This window comes from Olea europaea, unplaced genomic scaffold (assembly GCF_002742605.1).
Source record: "Olea europaea var. sylvestris unplaced genomic scaffold, O_europaea_v1 scaffold374, whole genome shotgun sequence".
Classification (NCBI taxonomy): Eukaryota; Viridiplantae; Streptophyta; class Magnoliopsida; order Lamiales; family Oleaceae; genus Olea; species Olea europaea.
Genome location: NW_019256747.1, coordinates 105,033 through 109,282, shown reverse-complemented (window position 1 = coordinate 109,282; position 4,250 = coordinate 105,033). Strand labels below are relative to the sequence as shown.

The following is a 4,250-nucleotide window of genomic DNA, read 5'->3' as shown; positions in this document are numbered from 1 at the left end:
CAAAAGTTGCCGTGACAATGAAGTATGTCTTAAACAGTGATATGCCTCCAATAGCAATCAAAAGTGACAAGAATGTCATTTCTTACATGGTTTTAAAGGATATGAGTCGTGACCCTGCGAAATATCTAATTCACATCGAGGTGACAACTACAGATATCGAAAAACAACCTATTGCGCTCTCAGTTGATGTTCAATCGAACGAATAAGGGTTTTCATTAACAGATATGTCATCAGACATATGTGGAGTAATAATGGATCCATCTGGTGACAATCTTGAGCATGAGGTCACAGTTGTGGCGGTGGCAGATGCTAGGGAGGTAGAGGAAGGAAGAGTCTTCCGTAATAAGAAGATAATGAAATTGAGCTTGTCGTTTTATGCAATCCAGAACATGTTTGAGTACGTGGTTGTTCGGTCCGATAAGAAAGACTATCTTGTAAAATGTTCACGTGATGAGTGTAATTGGATATGTAGAGCATCGAAGCTAGCCAGAACAGATATGTTTAAAATCAGACACATTGCAGAAGGTCACATATGTACTTCAAACATCGTACTCAGTACTCATAGGCAAGTAACAAAGACGGTTGTATCAACTTGTATTAAGTACAAGTATACATCATCGCGCACAATATACACACAGAATAATATACGCAACGACATGCTGCATACATATGGAGTATCTTTGAATTATGTCCAAGCTTGGCGATCTCGAGAGGAAACTCTAAAAGTGTTTAGGGGTGATCCAACTGATTCATTCAATAAGATACCAGCCTTTTTTCTGTGCTACAACAAACAAATCCTGGATCAGTCACAAGTCTAGAAATTGATGGTCACAATAGATTTAATTATTACTTCATGGCACTAGGTGCATCTATACAGGGATGGAAACATTGTAGGCCAGTTGTTGTGGTTGATGGCACCTATCTAAATGGACATTATGGTGGCACCTTATTCACGGCATGTACACAAGATGCAAATAACAGCATTTATGTACTTGCTTTTGGGATTGGGGATAACGAGAATGACAGCTCCTGGACATGGTTTTTTAGATAGTTGAGAAAAGCATATGGGGATAGAGACAGTTTGTGCTTCGTGTCGGATCGTCACAACAGCATCAAAAAGGCGATTGAAAACGTGTATCTGAGAGCATGTCACGGGATATGTTCGTACCATCTACTACAAAATCTAAAATCACGGTACGGGAGATCAGGACAAAACATAACATAAGCATTCAATGCAGTTGTTCATGCCTACACACTATTGGAATATGAATATTACATGCAACAACTCGACTCGATTAATGAGAAGATAAGGGGTTATCTGGTACTATACTATACGTTGTCCTATGATGATATTCACATAAATACGTTTAACATGGTACTGTACACTATATGATACACATTTCCATGTTTTTGTTTGTAGGACGAAGTTGGACTTGAGAGATGGTCACGTTTCCACATGCCTTCAAACCGGTATTCCACAATGACATCGAATATTGTGGAGTCGGTTAATGCGATCACAAAGTCTGCCAAGAACTACCCTATTCTAGCTTTGTTGGAGTCATTGAGACAAATTCTACAATCTTGGTTCTGTAGACATAAGGAGGACGCGCAAGGAACTTTTACAATCTTGTTAATCAAGTATGAGAAGAAGATGAGGGAAATGAGTACAGATATGAGAAACTTGAGGGTAAACTTGATTACTGTGACCTAATCTATAATCTGTGACTTACCTGAACTGATCTGTGACATGTGCTGTGACTTCTGCTGTGATCTATACCGTTGTGTTTCAGTAATATTTGTGGAATATTATATATAACTACATGACATGCAATTTCATCTGTGTCCTACTTTTTAATTACGTGACTTGTTATGCCTATAACTTGAGTCTATATCTGTAGGTTTTCCCTATTAATCAGGCAATGTTCTCAATTAACGGTGAAAGTTCCTCTTTCGTTGTTGATATAGAAAACCGGACATGCACATGTAGGATGCTTCAAGTTGATCAACTACCTTGTCCACATGCTTTGGCTGTGTTTGCGAGTATGAAGATAGATCCATATGAATACTGCTTCTACTACTACACAAGTGAAGCATTCAGAAATACATACCAAGAAACCATTTTTCCGGTAGGAAATCCAGCTGAATGGACAGTGCCAAATGATGTCCATGACATAGTTGTAATTGCACCTAATCAAAAGCAAAGTTGTGGAAGGCCTACTGAGAAGAGATTCAGACCAGCGTACGAGGAAAACATAACCGTCAAATGCGGTCGGTGTGGTGAAAGTGGTCACAATCGTAGAACATGCAGCAGCTTAGTTCCGTTGAGTCAAAGCAACAAGAATAAAGAGAGGAAGAGGATGAAGACTGGAAATACACATTGATATATTTTTTATAATTCCCTCGTTTTTCCATTCATTGATTTTTTGTAAACGTAGGATGCAAAACATTGGATGACACATATTAATGATCTGTGATCATTCTACAATAACATGTGACTAGTATGCATTAACTATGATCATTATTAATGACATGTGACCAGAATGCAGTGACTTGTGACCAATATAAAATGATCTGTGACCAGAATGCAGTGACCTGTGACCCCTGTACAATCAACTGTGAATATATGAAATGATCTGTGACTAGATGTCAATGAGCTGCGACCAATATGCAGAGACCTGTGACCATTTATCAAGACACGTGACTAGGATGAAGTGACATACGATAAATATCCAATGACATGTGACAAATATGCGATAAACTGTGACCAACAAAAGATGACCAATGACATATTGCAAAGACTCAGGAAAATGGAAGTGGTTCAGTTGCAATTAGCTGCGACAAAAGTATGAAATGATCTGTGACAAATCTTCAATGACCTGTGACCAGATTGGATTGACTTGTAATAATTCTTCATGACCTGTGAACAATATACAATGACTTGTGAGCAGGGTGCAGTGACCTGTGACAATGGGAATTGACCTGTGATCAAATTACACAAACCAGTGACCTTGAAGCTGCAGATAATCCTAAAAACTGGCGACCTGTGATAATCCTAAAAACTGCAGGTAACCAGTGACCAGTGACCAGGGTGCGGTGACCTGTGACAATGAGAATTGACCTGTGACCAAATTATACAAACCAGTGACCTTGAAACTGCAGATAATCCTAAAAACTGGTGACCTGTGATAATCCTAAAAACTGCAGGTAACCAGTGACCTGTGACAATGGGAATTGACCTGTAACCAAATTACACAAACCAATGACCTTGGAACTGCAGATAATCTTAAAAACTGGTAACCTGTGATAATCCTAAAAACTGCAGGTAACCTGTGACCTGTGACAATGGGAATTGACCTGTGACCAAAAATTTCACAAACCAGTGACCTTGGAACTGCAGATAATCCTAAAAACTAGTGACCTGTGATAATCCTAAAAACTACAGGTAACCAGTGACCTGTGACCTATGACCTGTGACCAGGGTGCAGTGACATGTGACAATGAGAATTGACCTTTGACCAAATTACACAAACCAGTGACCTTGGAACTGCAGATAATCCTAAAAACTGGTGACCTGTGATAATCCTAAAAACTACAGGTAACCATTAAATTTTGAGACTTTGTCCTCGATACAGTGTCAATATAGCAAAATATGATATATAGTGAAACTTCTGAAAAAATATTGTAGTAAAGTCCCCAAACATTAATGAACTTTTTGATATAAACAGATAAAAGTAAGAACTGCGTTGTCATTACAAACGAATTTTCAAAACACGAGACAATGTTTCCATCTATTACAACATGTTACTTCTAATTGCACTATCACTCTAAAACAATGCTTTCCCCACCAGTAGACTGCACCAGCTTTCTAGTCTTCTCGATTTCGCGATGTTTGAACAACAGTGAAGCTACATCCAACCGAGCTCTCCCCGCATCAAACTTCATTGGCATGGATCCTATATCGTCATGTAGCATGTACTCCGCGTACTTGACCACGTAAATGCCACAATCATGTCTAGGAACACAAAAAATAGAATATTAGCTATGAAATCCAGCATGTCATAATATGTTTAACTGTTAGTGGAGGGAAAAAAAACTTGCCCATTTTTCTGTTGGGGAAGAGAGAAATCAAAATCCACATTCAACTCCATGGAATCGTTTTTCCATATTCCAACAGATTTCATGAGATGCGGAAGCATGCTAACAAAGGGTTCAATTCCAGTACGGACTTTGATATCATTGTATGTCTTCCT

At 38.7% G+C, this 4,250-nt stretch overlaps 1 protein-coding gene across 1 annotated transcript; it reads left to right on the top strand.

The window, feature by feature from the left end:
- The first annotated feature begins 926 nt into the window (after nt 1–926).
- LOC111386828 lies at nt 927–2,381 on the top strand. The gene is made up of 4 exons (XM_023011306.1): nt 927–1,038; nt 1,239–1,321; nt 1,421–1,687; nt 1,899–2,381. The coding sequence occupies exons 1-4, from the start codon at nt 927–929 to the stop codon at nt 2,379–2,381; spliced, it is 945 nt and encodes a 314-aa protein (XP_022867074.1).
- Nucleotides 2,382–4,250: the final 1,869 nt, after the last annotated feature.